General features: G+C 37.2%; 1 protein-coding gene across 1 annotated transcript in view; it reads left to right on the top strand.

Moving 5' to 3' along the window:
- Positions 1-2,210: 2,210 nt before the first annotated feature.
- Positions 2,211-18,533, top strand: part of NXPE1 (neurexophilin and PC-esterase domain family member 1) — a 32,348-nt gene continuing 16,025 nt past the window's right edge. Inside the window, 1 exon segment of the mRNA XM_053670401.1 lies at positions 2,211-2,283. Coding sequence (XP_053526376.1) covers positions 2,211-2,283 — 73 coding nt within the window.

Here is an 18,533-nt window from a genome sequence, read left to right on the forward strand (position 1 = left end):
GGGGGCCGGTGCGCCTGGCCAGGTGGCCCTGGTGCTGCCTCTACAGCCAGGGACCAGAACCATCGATCTGAGACCAACACTAGAGGTGTCTGCCACAGGAGCCTGGGCACCCAGCAGCCCTAGTAGCCACCAGCACGGGCCAGCAGCTGCCCTGCTCCTCATATAAGCAAAACTGGACAACACCGGGCAGAGACCTGTCTGCTTGCCGGCTTGCATTATCAGGGAGGGTTACAAAGACACAGGGCCCGGTTCAACTGCAGACTCTGTGGTCACAAGCCTGGCAGAACTGAGAGACGCATTGGCCTCCCTGGTCTCGCTGGGGACTGGGCTAGACTGAGAGGCAGGCTATCTGGAGAGTTTTGTGGGGGTTTTTTTGAAAGTGGACTGAGATGTTCTCCTGCCAGGTCAGCTAGGCTTGCTTCCCACCTGGCCTTGCAGCTAGCCAGGGGAAAGCGGAGGCTTCTGGGTCCCCGCCACAAGGCTGGGAGGCACCTTGCTGGTTTCTCGGATCCCAGACAGCTTGGCAGGTGCACACAGGCACAGAAGCTTCTGAGTCCCCAACACAGGACTGGGAAGGACCCTACCAGAACCCGTGGGACCCAAGTAGCTTGGAGAGTGTGTGGGCGCCCACACCCCAATCTGGTAGCCTGGCTGGTGCTCGCACTTGCACTGGGATCCCAGCACACAGAGAGATCCTGCTGGAACCAGAAAAACCAGTCTGGACAGTTTGAAACCAACAAGGGAAGGGTTTCTCTGTTGTTGATGTTATTGTTTTTGTTGTTTGTTTGTTTGTTTGTTTTGGGGGTTTTTCCACCCCTTTTTTAGTAACTTTTTTGTCTGTTTGTTTAGTAATCCTATATATTTTTAATTTTATCACTGCTTTATCTTTCTATACTTTGTTCCTCTCCTTTCTTTTTCCCTGTTTTAGTCCTTCTTCCTTTCCTCTTAAACTCATCACTTTCACCTCCCTTCTCCTGCCTTTTTGTTTGATTGTTTGTTTGTTGCTTCGTTTCCTTTTACCCACAAGAGACACAAACAACTAGGAACTGTGAAAGGACCAGAATGGGACCCAAAGAGGGGGCATCTCAACAGTAGAGACAGAGAGACAAATTTCACCTTCCTATAGCAGAGAAGCCACGAGGTGTTGCATATTTTTTTCATTATTATTCTCACTTCTTTTATATTTTAATAATATCTCTGTATTCCTCCTCTTTCTGTATAGGCTTCTCAGTCTTGAGTAGTTATATTGTATTATTAGATAGGCTCACCCTGTTCTTTCCTCTACAGTGCTTTGCTAATCTTCGATACTCCACTCCACTTGTTTTCCTTTAACACACTACCTAAAGCTCTATACTCCCTACTCAGACAGATCACATAGAGTTTGTCATATGAGTGCTGCTCTACTATTAGTGTAAATAATAGCTGATCTATACAACAGTAAATACTTCACAACACATCTCCCAGATCTTAGCCCATTGTGCAGGTCCCTGAATTCTATCACTGTAGTGATTAACTCTATTTGCTCAAACACTACACCTATTTACTGTTCCTTACACTCAAAATCTGACCATCTGAAACCTCACTGCTTTCTAGTTCCAACTAACAAGGCTTCCCTCCCCAACAAGAGGCTTATCTTTTGTCCATCCTCTTGTAAAAGTGGCAAGTGGAGCTGAAGAATATGGGTAACACTATATATAGCCTAAAGATCTCCTGTCTCGTCTATACCAACTGTGACTGTAAATATTATTAAAAAAAAACCTTCAGCTGTCATAAACCAATTTGATTCCTCCTACAACTGATTACACATACACGATAAAAAGAGTAGGTGGAAAAGGAGAACATCAAGATACCTGAAGGAGACTGTACCACTGAAATTCACAGGTATTATACCACAGAGGTTCACAACATAAACTCAGGGAGTCAGAACAGATCAATTTTAGAAGCTGAGGCTAACAAGAAGAGTCTCACAAATAATGGGAAGACAAAGAAACAATCCCCAAATGAAAGAAAAAGCAGAGGCTTCAGAAAGAATGTTAGATGAAATAGAGGCTAATCAACTATCAGATAGTGAATTCAAAGCACTGGTTATCACAAAGTTCAAACAGCTCACAATGAGCTACCAGAAACTACAGAGGAGCTATAATGATCTCACCACAAACTATATCAACATGAAAAAGGAAATAGAAACTATCAGCAAGGGACAAGAGGAAATGAAGAATACAATTCCTGAATTGAAGAACGCAGAAAAAAGTTTCAAAATAGATGAGGTGGTGGATCGGATTAGTGAGTTGGAGGACAAAGTAGAAAGCATCTCACAGAAAGAGCAGGAAAATTAAAAGAAACTCAGAAAGAATGAAGAGGGATTAAGAGAAATACAAGACATTATGAAACATAATAATATCCGAATAACAGGAATACCAGAAGGAGCAAAATAAGAACAAGGGATAGAAAACATATTGAAAGAGTAATGAGGAAAATTTCCCTAATTTGATGAGAGAAAAAGTCACGCAAATCCAGGAATCACACAGAGTCCCAATCAAGAGGAACCCACAGAGGCCCACTTCAAGACACATCATCATTAAGATGGCAAAATTCCAAGACAAAGAGAGAATCTTAAAGGCAGCAAGGGAGAAAAAAGAAGTAACATACAAGGGAGCCCCAATAAGGTTAACTACTGACTTCTCAATGGAAACACTCCAAGCAAGAAGAGAAGGGCAAGAAATATTCCAAGTAATGAGAACCAGAGGCCTACAACCAAGGCTACTTTACCCAGCAAGGCTCTCCATCAAGACAGAAGGCCAAATAAAGAGCTTGCCAAGACAAAAGAAGTCTAAAAGAATATGCCTCCACCAAACCAGCTCTACAAGAAATACTAAAAGGACTGTTTTAAGGAAAGGAAGGAAAAGAGGGAGACAGAGAGGAACACAAGTACAAAAATGGCAATGAATAAGTACCTATCAATAATAACCTTAAATGTAAATGGGTTAATGCTCCAATCAAAAGACACAGAATAGCTGCATGGATAAGAAAGCATGACCCTGACACATGCTGCCTACAAGAGACCCACCTCAGGACAAAAGACCATCACAGACTAAAAGTGAAAGGCTGGAAACAAATTTTCCAAGCAAATGGACAAGAAAAAAAGCTGGGGTAGTAATTCTCATATCAGACAAAATAGACTTCAAAAAGAGGGCAATAAAGAGAGACCCAGAAGGTCACTTCATAATATTAAAGGGAAGAATCCACCAAGAAGACATTAACATCATAAATATATATGCACCAATCATAGGAGCACCAAAATATATTTAAAAAATCTTAGAAGACTTCAAGAAAGATATTGACAGCAACACAAGTATAGTAGGGGATTTTAACACCCCACTATCAAAAATGGACAGATCTTCCAAACAAAATATCAACAAAGACATTGTGGCATTAAACAACACCCTTCATGAAATGGACCTAACTGATATATATAGAGTCCTTCATCCCAAAGAAGCTAAATACACATTCTTTTCAAATATACAGGGGACATTTTCAAAGATAGACCACATGATAGGACACAAAATGAGCCTCAACAAATTCAAGAAAATTGAAATCATACCAAGCATTTTCTCTGACCACAAGGGACTGAAACTGGAAACCAAGCCCAAAGGAAAAAACCCAAAGCACCCAAAATCATGGAGACTGAATGGTATGCTAATAAACAATGAATGGGTCAAGAATGAAATTAGGGAAGAAATCAAAATGTTTCTGGAAACAAATGAAAACGAACTCACAACAACCCCAAAATTATGGGAACACAGTGAAGGCAGTCCTGAGAGGGAAGTTTATAGCAATACAAGCCTACCCGAAGAAGATAGAAACATTTCAAACAAACAACCTAACCCTACGCCTACAAGAACTCGGGGAACAACAACAAAGACAGCCCACAGCAAGCAGAAGGAAGGAAATAACCAAGATTATGGCAGAATTAAATGACATAGAGACTAAAAGAACAATCCTAAGGATCAATGAATCCAGGAGTTGGTTCTTTGAAAAGATAAACAAAATAGACAAGCCTTTAAGTAGGCTCATCAAGAAAAAAAAGACAGAGAACCCAAAGAAACACAATAAGAAATGAAAGAGGAGAGATTACAACTGATACCACAGAAATAGAAGGGATTGTAAGAAATTACTATGAAGAACTGTATGCCAAGAAATTTGAGAACTTAGCAAAATGGACACATTTCTAGAAAAATACAATCTTTCAAAACTTAATGAAAAAGAAGCAGAAAATCTGAACACACCAATAACAGCAAAAGAAATTGAAGCAGTAATCAAAAAACTCCCATCACACAAAAGCCCTGGACCAGATGGTTTCACAGGAGAATTCTACAAAGCATTTGAGGAAGATCTAACCCCTATTCTTCACAGATTATTCCAAAAAATCCAGAAGGACAGAAAACTTCCGAATTCTTTTTATGAAGCTAGCATCATCCTAATTCCATAACCAGATAGAGAACAACAAAGAAAGAGAACTTCAGGCCAATATCGCTGATGAACATAGATGCTAAAATCCTCAACAAAATATTGGCAAATCGCATCCAACAATATATCAAAAAGATCATACACCATAACCAATTGGGTTTCATCCCAGGGATGCAAGGATGGTTCAACATTCGCAAATCAGTAAATGTAATTCATCACATAAACAAAAGCAAAGACAAAAAACACATGATCATATCAATAGATGCAGAAAAAGCTTTTGATAAGGTACAACACCCATTTATGATGAAAACACTCAGCAAAATGGGAATAGAGGGAGCATTCCTCATTATAATAAAGGCCATATATGAGACACCTACAGCCATCAACATACTCAATAGGCAAAACTAAAACCTTTTCCATTAAGATCAGGAACAAGACAAGGATGTCCACTTTCACCACTTCTATTCAATATAGGATTGGAAGTTTTAGCCACAGCAATCAGGCAAGAAAAGGAAATAAAAGGCATCCAAATAGGAAAGGAGGAAAGAAAACTGTCACTGTTTGCAGATGACATGATAGTGTACATGGAAAATCCTATAGACTCTACACAAAAACTACTCAAACTAATTAATGAATTTGGGAAAACAGCAGGATACAAAGTTAATATCCAGATATCAAAGGCATTTTTGTATACTAACAATGAATCAGTAGAAGCAGAAAGCAGGAAAAAAATCCCATTCGATATAGCAAAAAGAAAAATAAAATATCTGAGAATAATCCTAACCAAAGAGGTAAAAGACCTGTATGCAGAACACTACACAGCCCTGAAGAAAGAAATAAAGGAAGACACAAACAAATGGAAACATATACCTTGTTCATGGATTGCAAGAATTAACATCATCAAAATGTCCATACTACCCAAAGCAATTTACAGATTCAATGCAATACCTATTAAATTACCAATGGCATATTTCACAGACATAGAACAAATAGTTCAAAAATTTATATGCAACCATAAACAACCCCGAATAGCAGACATTGGCAAGAAAATCTCAGATATTCCACGCAGCAACATTTTTACGGATATGTCCCCTAGAGCAAGGAATATAAAGGAAAGAATAAACAAATGGGATCTCATCAAAATTAAAAGCTCCTGCATGGCTAAAGAAAACAGTATTAAATTTAAAAGACAACCGACTGTATGGGAAAACATGTTTGCCAATGATACCTCAGACAAAGGTTTAATCTCCAAAATATACAAAGAACTTACAGGACTCCACTCTCAGAAGACAAGCAACCCAATGAAAATATGGGAAAAGGACTTGAACAGACACTTCTCTAAAGAGGACATACAGAATATCCAGAGACACATGAAGAGATGCTCAATATCGTTAGCTATCAGAGAGATGCAAATTAAAACCACAATGAGATACCACTTTACACCGGTCAGGATGGCTATCATAAACAAAGCAACAAACAACAAATGTTGGAGAGGTTGAGGGGAAAAGGGGACCCTAGTTCATTGTTGGTGGGATGCAGACTGGTACAGCCATTATGGAAAACAGTATGGAATTTTCTCAGAAAAATAAAAATCGACCTGCCTTTTGACCCAGCAATTCCACTGCTAGGATTATATCCTAAGAATCCTAAAACATCAATTTCAAAGAACATATGCACCACAATGTTCATAGCAGCACAATTTACAATAGCCAAGAGTTGGAAGCAACCTAGGTGCCCATCAGTAAATGAATGGATCCAAAAATTGTGGTACATATACACAATGGAATTCTATGCAGTAGAGAGAAAGAAGGAGCTACTACCCTTTGCAACAACATGGATGGAACTGGAAAGCATTATGCTGAGTGAAAGAGGTCAGGTGTTGAAAGACAAATACCATATGGTCTCACCTTTAACAGGAAGCTAAACAACAAAACAAAAAAGCAAGCAGAATAAAAACAAAGACACTGAAATAGAGAATAAGGAGACAGTGATCAGAGGGGAGAGGGAAGGAAATTTAAGGGGGAAAAAGGGGAGGGATTTGGATGAACAAATAGGAAGGACACAGGAACGAGAACTAAGGGGGGTGGAAATGGGAGGGAGGTGGCAGCATGAGGCAGGGGGGCTGGGATGGGAGAAATAGACAAAAAGCTGTACTTGAAAAATAACTAAATAAAATTATTTAAAAAAAAGAAAATTCTGTAGACTCCACCAAAAAAACTGCTCGACCTAATAAATGAATTTGGCAAAACAGTGGGAAACAAAGTCAATATCCAGAAATCAAGGGTATTTTTGTATACCCACAATGAAACATCAGAATCAGAAATCAAGAAAAAAATTCCATTTGATGCAGCAACAAGAAAAATAAAGTACCTAGGAATAAACCTAACCAAGGACGTAAAAGACCTGTATGCAGAAAACTACACAATACTGAAGAAAGAAATCAAGAGAGACACAAACAAGAGGAAACATATACCATGTTCATGGATTGGAAGAATTAACATCATCAAAATGTCCATACTACCCAAAGCAATTTACAGATTCAATGCAATGCTTATTAAAGTACCAGTGGCACATTTCACAGACATAGAACAAATGCTTCAAAAATTTATATGGAACCATAAACGACCCGGAATAGCTGCTGCAATTTGGAGAAAGAAGAACAAAGTAGGAGGGATCACAATACCTGATACAAAACTGTATTACAAGGCCACTGTAATCAAAACAGCCTGGTACTGGCCTAAAATCAGGCACATAGTCTAATGGAACAGAGCAGAGAGTCCAGAAATAAACCCAAGTCTCTATGATCAATTAATATTCAACAAAGGGAGCAGCAACATAAAATGGAGTAAAAATAGCCTCTTTAGCAAATGGTGTTGGGAGATCCAGACAGCTATGTGCAAAAAAATGAAATGCCAGCACCAACTTACACTACACACAAAAATAAATTCAAGGTGGATAAAATTCAAGGTGGATTTAAGTATAAGTTGTGGCACCATTAAAGTTCTTAAGAAGAACATAGGCAAGAAAATCTCAGATATTTCACATAGCAACATTTTTCCCATATGTCCCCTAAATTAGGGGACATAAAGGAAAGAGTAAACAAATAGAATCTCATCAAAATAAAAAGCTTCTGCACGGCTAAAGATACAGTATTAAAATAAAAAGAGAACCGACCATATGGGAAAACATATTTGCCAATGATACCTCAGACAAGGGTTTAATCTTCAAAATATATAAAGAACTCACGTGACTCCAATCTAAGAAGACAAGCAACCCAATTAAAAAGTGGGCAAAGGACTTGACAGACACTTCTCCAAGGAGGACATACAGAGGATCCAGAGACACATGAAAAGGTGCTCGATATCACTAGCTATCAGAGAGATATAAATTAAAACCACAACGAGATATTACTTCACACTGGTCAGAATTGCAGTCATAAACAAAGCAAGAAACAAGTGTTGGAGAGGTTTTACAGAAAAGGGAACCCTAGTGCACTGTTGGTGGGATTGGAGACTGGTACAACCACTATGGAAAACAGTATAGAATTTACTCAGAACACTAAAAGTGGACCTGCCTTTTGACCCAGCAATTTCACTGCTAGCATTATAATCTAAGAACCTTGAAACACCAATCCAAAAGCACCTATGCACCCCAATGTTCATAGCAGCACAATTTACAACAGCCAAGTGCTAGAAGCAACCTAGGTGCCCATCAATAAATGAATGGATCAAAAAACTATGGTACATTTACAAATTGGAATCCTATGCAGCAGAAAGAAAGAAGGAGCTCCTACCCTCATGACAGCATGGATAGAACTGGAAAGCATTATGCTAAGTGAAATAAGCCAGACAGTGAAGGACAAATATCATATGATCTCACCTTTAACAAGGACCTAATCAACAAAACAAACAAATAAGCAAAATATAATCAAAGATACTGAAAGAACAGGCTGTGAAATAGAGATAGTGACCAGAGGGAAGAGAGGATGGAATTTCAGGGGAAAAGAGGAAGGGTTTGCATGAAGAAGTATAAAGGCCATGTGGACAAACACAAGATGGGGTGGAAATGAAAGGGATGTGGGTAGGACCGCGGGGTGGGTTGGGGTGGGAGTAAAAGGCAGAAAACTGTACTTGAACAATTATAATTTTTTAAAATCTCTATATATTTGCCTATGAGCCACAGTCCATCCAGTGCCCAGTGCCCAGTGCTCAGATGGTCAAAATCATGTGCCAGGAACTGTTTTTGTATTTAGGGTCATATTGGTTAAAAAGGCACAGATTTCTATGCCATCAAAGAATTTCCATTGTAATAGGAAAAAAAAGATGAGCAAAAAAGATATAAATCCCATACTGGTAAAGTAGTATGGACACAGTGTATAATAGGGTGATATGCCAGAGAGTTACTGCGTGGTGGCAGTGGAGGTGACTGGTTAGAGCACTGAGAGACAGCATCTCAGAGGAGAAGGCATTTCAAGTGATGCAGACAGAGATTCTGGAGTGAAAAAATAGGGACAAGTGCAAACCCCTGACACATGATAGAGCTTGGTTTATTTAAAGAACGAGGGACCGTTATGCCTGGAGTATTCTCAATGAGGGAAATATGGAGGGAGAAGTTAGACAGGCAGACAGGGGCCAAATTACTATGGCATTGTAGCCTATGCAAGGAGTTGGAATTTTGTCCCAATAACAATGGGAAGGTGATTGGATAGAATAGATTCCTAGGCAAGATGCATAAAAACTACTAAGAGTAATAGTAAATACTACTACTCTTAAAGAAGTAAATATTCCAGGGGAATCATTATCAAGAGACAAGGATGTTAATTAATATACACTACTGAGAAGAAACAGAAGATGGAGACTTTGGGGGTGTGGGAGTGGGGAGGGATACGATCTTACTTATCCACAGAAGTAGAAATAACGTTTGGTCAAATGTTTGTTACTGTAACTTCTGCATCACAATGAAAATCCAGTTTTTATCTATTTTATTTTTTTTACTTTATTTAGTTTTTTTTTCAAATAGTTTTTAAAAATAGTCAACTCCCACTATTCAAAACCCACTATTTCAGAATCAATAGCTTCTTTGAAGCCACACTTAAATATGGTTAAGACTCAAGTGCAGAGATATGGTTGTTTGGAAAGCTAATTAAACTTCCAACTTGCTGAAATAGAGTTGCAAAAAGGCAAGATTGCATTTTTCACAGAGGCGGTCCACGGGAATCACCAGCACCAGACGGCTGTCAGAGTATTCAGGGTCCTGAGGAAATGAGAAACCCCGGCATCCTTTCGACAGTCTTCTGTTGTCCTTTCTTCCCAGAGATTTGGGGACGTGTGGAATGACACCACCAGCAGCAACTGTAGCCTTGATGAGAGTCCAGTTCACCTCCACTAATAGCAAGTTGCAAATAACAAGGGGTAATACACTTTACCTTTAAGTCTTTTGATGCTTTTCCTGCTGATGCAAGTACATGGTGAGGCACTCTGCAGTGGAGGCACTGTACACTGCAGCAGTAGTGCCCGCATGCTCAAAACTGGCTGTGCTAGATTTCAGGTGTCTAGGAACATGGCCCACTGAAGACTGTAAGCCTGTGCTCTGTGAGCAAGAAACTGCCTTTGTCTTGGCCTTTCTGGAGTCTTTCCTGGACTTATCACCAGCAATTTCTAATTCTGCTGAACCTCAAATAAGCAATGCAGGAAAAGGAGTAGTCAGACACCCACCCAGCAAGACCCTACTGCCTACTCTGTCACATGGAGATTGAAACTACTGAGAACATGAAGAAATTTTTTAAATTACATATGAGTATCTTTCCAAGGAACATTTTTAAAGGTGATATAGTCTAAGAAACCAGTTAATGCTGAATTCCTAAAGTTACAATCTTTCTTGTCATGTGTTAGTCTGGATTCAATTAGGAGGTAGAAACCACACAGTGGACTAAACAGGGGAAGCTTGAAATAAAATTATTAAACTCTGATAACACGAGTGACTGTAAGATATAAGGAAACCCTATATGGTACTATTAGGGTGAAGGGAGGTTATCAAGGAAGGAACAGCTTGGAAGGGGCCTTCCCCAAGGCTGAGGATCAGACCTAGTTGAAGAAGGTGTAATTTAATCCACTGGGTAACAGAGAAGGCAGCAGGTTTGCCCACACATAGCTGGTCTGCAGCAACCCTCTGTCCTGCAGGCAGAGAAATGGGCATCCTCAGTGGGTGGGGGAGCTGGACAAAGGAGAGCTATGCAGAGACCTACATGCCCTGGGAATTGATGCCCATGCCAGCAGGAGGCCTTCACAGGCAGGAAGCCTTGGGGTATCCTCTTCTATGTAGTGAAGACCAGGGAAGGTTATTGCTGAACCCGGACAAGGGGCAAAGTCTCCAAGGGATTGCCTGGTTCTGGGAACAAGCCTGGGGAAGAGCTCTACTAGATCTCCTTACCCACAACACTGACTCACTACTCAAGCCACCAGAAACAGAAGGATGGTTCCTTCCTCCTGTCATGTCCCGCCAATGCCTTCTAATGAGAAAGCTGAAGGACTGCTCACAGCACAGGAGACATGCTTAAAAGAATTCTGTTCTCTATTGCAGGGAATTGTTGAAGGGTAAATTTGGAGCTGACAGCAATGAGTTGATAACTGTCACAATCTTCAATCCATTCCTTTTCACTGGGTCATTTCCTTAGGAAACAAGATCATGCTCTAATAATCGTTTGCATCTTAAATTGCAAACAAAAATTTAAGTATATGTGTGTGTGTGTGAATGGATGAAGAAGTTCAAATTGAAAGTCACAAATAGTCATGGGGCTGTAAAATACAGCTTGGGAATATAGTCAATAACATTGTAATAACTATGTAGGGTGCTAGATGGGTACTTGAAATATCAGGGAGAACACTTTGTAGTGTATATGATTGTCTAACCATTATGTTGTATACCTAAAACTAATACAAAATAATACTGAAATGTAAACTGTAATTTTAAAACTTTTAAGGAAAAATGTATAAATGCGTAAATATAAATATCCTGATATTTCTCTTCAGACACTCACATATCTTCTCCCATTTGCACAAAACCTTCCTGAAAATGTGATCTATGGTAGCTGTCCTCACTACATTCTCTTCTCTGTTACAACACATTCCAGTTGGGTTTAGGTTCTCTACCGTTCTGGTTAAGATCACCTTTTTGTTGTCAAATCTAATAGCCACTTCTCTATATTCATCTAACTCAGCCTCTCAGTAGCATTTACCCAGTTGAATATGTGTTCTTTATTCAAACCTTCACTTTCCTTTGTTTCTGTGAGGGTTTGTTTTTCTCCTGCCTCCCTAAAGTTTCCTTCCCATTCTGCCAGTTCCACCTCCACTAGCTGACTTCTAAATGCAGAATATCCTGCTTTGTTTTATCTATACTCTCATTCTGGGTGATATCCAATCTCTAGTTTCAATACCACCTGTAATTTCAATGACTTCTAAGTATTTTTAGCAATAGTAGCTATTAGCTGTCTATTTGGAATTAGATGTTTATGTATACAATGACATGGCATGTAGTAAAGAAGGCTTCTTTTTCAGGAGATGATATCCACAGTCTGATAGAGATGCTCCAAGATTCACCAAAGCATCACAGAATAAATATGTAACTCAGAAATTAAAATTTAGCAACAGAGATTGTTTTTCCTCATTACCTATTGATGATGGCAGCTTTAAAAGAGAATGAAAAATGTAGATATGTATTACTAGCTGTACTCTTTATGTTGCAAAAAAGATTTGCTCTTTTAGAACATGGACAATGATGTTAATACAAGTAGCTCCTGGAAAGAGCTTGTCATACTTAGAAAAACAAGTAAGAATAATATTTGGTCCCTGCCCAGGAAGTATTCATGGTTCAACCAAAGAAATAAACTTGTCTATAAATCACAAATGAAACAAGGGTTGTCCAGCATAGCCTAAACACCCATATCTCACACTAAATCAACCTCTAAAAGTAACCCTTCAATGAGTTTCCTACCTCCAGAATAAGTAAGGATCATATTGACTACATGGCCCTGACTTCACTCCATTGCCCAAGCTATTTTTTAATGGAAAGAACATCCTTCATAGCTCTCTCCAATTAGAGAGACCTCCGTTATCCTTCAAGTCCCAGATCCCTATAGGCATACTCAACCATTCCATATTCTGTGCACTCATAGCATATCTTCATAAGGCTATGTTATGTTGTGTTATAAATAACTCTACATGTGTCTGATAACATAGGAAGCCCAGAAACTAAATTATATATTTCAAGAGGGCAGGAAATATGCCTTTATCACTTACAAATAGTCCTAGACCTTCAATGCTGAGAGATTATACATGGCATCTCAGTTATTTCCAAGTTTGCAACTGCAGGAATGCAATAAACAAATGAAACTAAAGAAATGAATGAGTGAATAAATAAGTACCCTATTTGACTCATGAGAGGGGAAAACAAATGTTCAGATAAAGCTTCCTTAGAGATAGAGAGAGAGGTAAAGGATTAAATGAAAAAAAATATGACTCTTATCTGCCCTCATCCGTATTGTCTCTTGTATTGAAAATTTATTTTCTATATCCTGACCGATATTCCTACTTCTAGTAACAGGGTCTCTCTTATCCTGGAGAACTGTACATATGTAGTCCACTTTATATCCTACTAATAAGACTGCCTTTCTTTGGAACTTGCTAATCTATCAAAGCATTCTACACCCTGTATAAGTCATTGGTTCTAGCAGAGTCATCAGAATTGTTTGTTTGTTTTGTTTTGTTTTTCTATGACTTAACATAAATTCTGAAAGCATGTGGATGAGATCTTAAACACTAAAGACCATGTATGGCTTATGCTTGTTGGGACTACAGTATGAAAGATCTTAACCTGAGAGTGAATCCAAAAGGATAGTAGAGCCTAGCGGCTTAAGAAGATTGATTGCCCTATTTGAACCCCTAGATGAGTCATTAGGTTTTCTTTTTCCTTTATCTGGCATGGAAACTACTAGCATGAACTGGAAACTGTAACTGAAAGTCTTGGCTAATGCATTTCTGTAAAAGTAAACTTGCCTGTGAATAGTAATAAATAAGAGAGATTACAGATGTAGTTGTGACAGTCATTACAAACCACAGGAAAGTAACAGAAGTAAACAATCCCAATATTTATGTTTGTTACCAAACAGAACTCTGTGGATACTCTGATGAGAAATAGTTGAAATAATAGTGTTTTTATCTTTTGAAAGCATTTACTAAGATGAGTTAAGGTGGATGCAAAAAATTTGTATGAAGACTGATTATTTCACAGATTTCTCCTGAAACAGTGGGAAAAAAAAAACAGATTAAATGAACTGCTAAGTGGCAGCCATTATATGTTTTCACACTAATCCTCACAAACCTTAAATAAGTTATACTTATCTATCCCATTTTGTAGATAAGTAAGTTCTACCTTAGAAAATTGAGAACTTGTTCTAGATTCAAAGCCAGTCTATTGAGGACCTTTTGTTTATCAGGAGTTACATAACAAACAGGTTCTAATAATAAAAGATAAATAAGTGATTAACAGTATAAAGAGATGAGGTTAACAGTATAAAGCAGGAAGCTGACAATAAATAAGAAAAACTATTTTTTAAATTGTGGAATTGATTCAAAATGGTGAACTTGGCACAAGTCAAATAAGTCCACTGAAATGTCTGGAAGAAGATTTATAAAACTTCATTACCATACTAGAAGAGATGAAGAATGTTCTTCAACACAATAGAGTATGTAAGAAAATGGTCAAAGACTGAAATAAAAAGGATTGTATTAAAGTATGAACCTATAATCCAAAATGAACTCAGGACTGGACTGACACAAATGTTTCATACACTGGGATAAAAATAGAGCCATGGAATGACTAACAGAGAAGCCAGGAGGTATGACCCTCCACTCCTCATACGAAAGCATTGAAGGTATAAGCTTGTGCTGAGAAAAAAAAGCAGTGTCACAATACCACCTTAGAACAAAAGGAAGCTTGGACTCTTAAAAGACTATGTGTTGGCACGCAGCAATATTTCCAATCAGGCAATATTTCTCACAACTCTCACAGACACAAAATGCAATAAACAGAACATTTACAGAAAGGCTAGTAGAGAATCTCCAATTCAAAAATGAACACATAACCAAAAACTACCAATATTTTGGAAACAGCTAATACTTGAAAGAAAGGCATCAAGCACAGCAATCAGAAGAAATTTACACAGCAAGGAAACCTAGCAAGTTACACATGATTTTAAGATAAATATAATTGCCAGAGTGACATAAGATGTGGCAGCCATACTTAGAGTTAACTAGATGCTCATAAAGCTAAACATGTGATAAATAAATAAAAACCTGAATGACGTACTGAAAATCAAAATAAAAACAACAAAGTGGTAAGATAAAATATTAACTCAAGAATTCCTTCAGAATATTAAAGAAAAGGAAAATGAAATCAAAATTATGAAAAAAAATTTAACAGACATGAGTTCTCATATTTAAAAGGTCATGAGCCATTAGAAGTGCCAAGCAAGATGACAATAAAAAGAACTACATAAATTTCATAATATTATGGATGTATTATTTAGGAAAAATCCTTAAAAGTTCCATAATACTAACTTTGATATTTGATATTTCATCAACAACATTAGATGCAAGGAGAAAATGGAACAATGTCTTCAAAGCTACAAGAAAAATATTTTTCATCTTAGAATTCTATAACACAAACTTAACTTAGAATTCTTTCACAAACTTAACTGTTTGTGAAAGCAAAACAAAAACACATTCAATTTTATATTGACCCTTTAGAAAAGAAATATTAAAGAATTTACAAGATGATAAATCAATCCAGTAGATAAGAGTACATATTACAAGCAATATTGGTTTAAAAATCCAGAAAAACAAACAATAGTGTTATAATTGTGAATGAAGAAATATGTAAAACTTACCCTCAAGCAGAGATAGAAGTACAGTGGTGTTGGTAGTAGTTAATTATAATTGCTAAACTCAGTGCAAGTCACTATTCTAAGTGTTCGAATGTTAATTCATTTAATCCTCATAACAATATTATGGGCTATCTACCTGGAAATTACTGATACTAAAGCACAGAGAAGTTTGAATAACTTGCAATTTGTCACAGATCTAGTAGGTGAAAAGAGTCAGGATGTGAATCCATAGTAGCACTTAGATTCCAGGTGATATTAAAATGTGTTATGGACTGAACTATGCCCTTTAGGTGGGGCCCCCATCTGACCCAGAAAGGTTTGGTGTCCTCACAAGAAAAGGAAGAAACAGCCGGGATGCACACGGAGAGGAAAGGCCATGTGAGGACACAGTGAGAAGACTGTTTGTTTGCAAGCCAGCGACAGAGACCTCGGGAAATAGAGACAACTGTATTTGAATAACAATTTTTTAGATAGGAAAAGAAATAAGAAAAAACAAACCTACCAACATTTTGATCGGGACTTCTAGCTTCCAGATTTATGAAAATATTATATCTCTTGTTCTACCACTCAGTCTGTAACATTTTTCATGGAAGCCCTAGAAAACTAATACACTGATAACAGTGTAATGATAGGAAAATTTGTCGTGATAGTAAGTTCTAGATGCATTTTTTAAAGTGTAAGTTTGAGCTTACTGTTTTTATTTTTAAACGTTAAGAGCAGCCCATAAGAAAATATCTTACTTTTATAATAGGTAAGAGAAAAATGTAACAAAAACCCCACACTTTTTATATGTTATGGTTTTCTTATATTTTAGTTTTTATGTTTTAATTAACATTTTTATTACTTTATTGTTGTTCAATTACAGTAGTCTAAATGGAAAGAAAAGAAACAAAGCAAGACATGGTGATTGGATTTATAAAATAGGATGGAGAAATAAGTCTGTAATATCAGTGATCATATGATATGGAAGAGAATAAATTTTCCTAATCAAAACACATATAAGGTTAAAATATAAAACTAAACATGCACTTACCATGCAACCCAGGAATTGCCCTCCTGGGCATTTATCTCAGAGAAAGGAAAATTTATGTTCATACAAAAACCAGTACATAGTTGTTCACAGTGGCTTTACTTACAATATCCCAAACCTGAAAACAACCAAAGTCTTCCTCAATAGGGGAATGGTTATACAGACTGTGGTGTATGCATACTATTGAATGCTACTCAGCAATACAAAGAAACAAACTATTGATATGCTATTAAAGTCTATTTAATTCCCTACAGTAACACACATAGATATACGAGCAACTACAATAATATTTTGTATGTGATTCTCTATGGAACTGACTAAGGTGTCTTCTGTGATACACCCAGTTTGGGCTGCTTAGACTTAGGGCATAGTTGTACACAATTAAAAATATATACCTGTTGCCATATGGCTTTCAAAAATGATTGTGTTCTTTTGTACTCTCATGTGAAACAGAGTTATGCATAAAAATACAATATATGTTATGACTCAATTGGATTTAAGCCAGTCAATAGGGTGATTTAGCTTAGAAAACATTTAAAGATAAAGGAGAAAAATCCTATAACCACCTTGATAAATTTTTAAAAACCCTTTCACAATAATTCAGGTTTCATTAATGATGAAAAACACTTACCAAACTGGTTTTTAGAAGAGAGCTGTCTTAATAAAATAGAAGACTTAAAAATAGCAAATATCATACATCTAACATATATTTAATTAAACATGGTGAAATATAAAAACTCACTGCAGGAATAAGTCAAAGCTGGCCAATGCGGCTGCTTCTAATCATCTTTGTTCTGAATGTGTGCTGATACCAAAACACTACACAGAAAAGTAACAAAGTATGATAGGGTAACAGAATTGACAGGGAAGGAACAAAAGGAATCTTTTGGGGGTAATGGTAATATTCTATATATTGATACTAAACAGGTATATACATTTCTTGATACATATTCATAAAACTTCACTTAAAATGTGTATGTTCTTTTTGCATGCATTTTAAGTTCAATAAAGTTGTTTTTAACTGTTACTATTATTAAGCAATACCTTGGCAATATCTGTACCAGGTAGCAATAGTGATGATGGTAAAAACTACAAATTGAAGAGATACTTAATAGTAGATGAAGGCAGGCTGAACTGCTGATAAAACAGACAAATAAAATGCTCCCCCAAACAAAATAAGCGTCCATTTCTCTCTCATGGAACTGTTCAGGCAGCTTGTGCTTCTTGAGGTCATCCAGGAAGCCAGGCACCTTTCATGAAAACTCTGTCCTCAGCAAGTGATCTTACCCTGGGGTCAGTGTACCCTCCAAGGGGCCTATGAACAGAATTTAGGAAGTCTATGAACTTGAGAGGGAAAATAATTATATCTTTATGTTCACTAGCTTCTAAATGATGTTTAGTAAGCTCTCCAATTATAAATAGTGGCAGCCAAGTGCAGTAGCATTAATAGTACCTGTGACAAGTTGAAATCACAGATATTTTCATATCACAATACAGTTATTACAGAATCTGGAAATATCACCCATGCTTAACATCACTTTAAAATTATTATCAAATATTAGACATCGCTGCTAAATCATATTTAGTGTGTTAATAAAGAATTGTTGTACAACTATATAACCAAATAGATTATTTAAAATGTTGATAACTACACTTTAACATAATTATTTTTGTTAAATAATTTTATATATTTTATTTTATGTATTTAAACACATTGTTTGGAAAAGAGGTCCAAGGGCTTCATCAGACTGCCAAAAGGGTCCATGTTACAAAAAAATTTTAAGAACCTCATTTGTTGCCCGGTCATATTAGTGCTGGCTTGTGAACCAAGCGCTATTTCCCAGACCGTTGCTTTTTTCTCTCTTTCTCCCTCCCTTCTCCTTTGTCTAAATTTTTTTTTAAAAAGAACGTGTTATGTTAAGTTATTGTCATAACTTCCATGTTCAAAGCTAGGTTGCTGCCCTATGAGTCTGCATTGAATAGGAAGAAAAAGAGAGCAAGGAGGAGGTATATTGTGGTCTTAAGAGAGAGGTCAGGATATGGCACTTTAGCCTCGTGGCCACACCCAAACACAATGTTGTCTGAGAATCTCAAATA

Source organism: Artibeus jamaicensis, unplaced genomic scaffold (assembly GCF_021234435.1).
Source record: "Artibeus jamaicensis isolate MK-2021 breed Jamaican fruit bat unplaced genomic scaffold, CSHL_Jam_final contig_585, whole genome shotgun sequence".
Lineage (NCBI taxonomy): Eukaryota > Metazoa > Chordata > Mammalia > Chiroptera > Phyllostomidae > Artibeus > Artibeus jamaicensis.